Source organism: Bactrocera tryoni, chromosome 2 (genome assembly GCF_016617805.1).
Source record: "Bactrocera tryoni isolate S06 chromosome 2, CSIRO_BtryS06_freeze2, whole genome shotgun sequence".
In the NCBI taxonomy this organism is placed as follows: domain Eukaryota; kingdom Metazoa; phylum Arthropoda; class Insecta; order Diptera; family Tephritidae; genus Bactrocera; species Bactrocera tryoni.
This window is the reverse complement of record NC_052500.1, coordinates 61,566,639-61,567,192: the sequence shown is the minus strand read 5'-3', so window position 1 is coordinate 61,567,192 and position 554 is coordinate 61,566,639. Positions and strand designations below refer to the sequence as shown.

Genomic DNA, 554 nt, shown 5'->3' with positions numbered 1-554 from the left:
ATGATAAAATTCAATGCGCTTAGGGTTGATCAACTCAACAAATTGTTACAAAACCAAGGTGCGACAGTTATAGGCAATAAAGCGGCGAAAGTTTTGGAGCTGATTGAGATATACAGTTCTGAAGAAGTTGATGCTGAAGAAGTTGAAGAAAGCAGTGATATGATGCGTGATATGATTGCGGGACTTGCCAAGTCAGTAAGTGATCTTGTGGCAGTTCAGGTGAGGCATACATATGTACATCCTTAGCGCCAAGTACAACAACTGTTCCGGCCGATGTAAGTAGCTACGACATTTGATCTAATATCTCTGGTCAGGCGGCAATGCGTACGACTCCATGAAAGAAATAACACACCGACGGTAATAGGGTTTTCAACTTTGGTAATCACGACACAACGTCCTTGGAAACGAAGTACAATACACAAAATCATTGAATTATTTCCTGATTTTGACCCATTAAAGGAATGTTAAATTCGGAACAATTTATTGAAAAGGTAACGCAACTACAACAGGCATATGGTTGGTGTGAGCAAGAAGTTTTGTTAGCAGCTCAGTCT

At 40.3% G+C, this 554-nt stretch overlaps 1 protein-coding gene across 1 annotated transcript in view; it reads left to right on the top strand.

The window, feature by feature from the left end:
- LOC120768807 overlaps positions 1-554 on the top strand; it is a 15,954-nt gene continuing 15,400 nt past the window's right edge. Inside the window, exon 1 of the mRNA XM_040095559.1 lies at positions 1-191. Coding sequence (XP_039951493.1) covers positions 1-191 — 191 coding nt within the window. The remainder of the gene's footprint in view (positions 192-554) is intronic.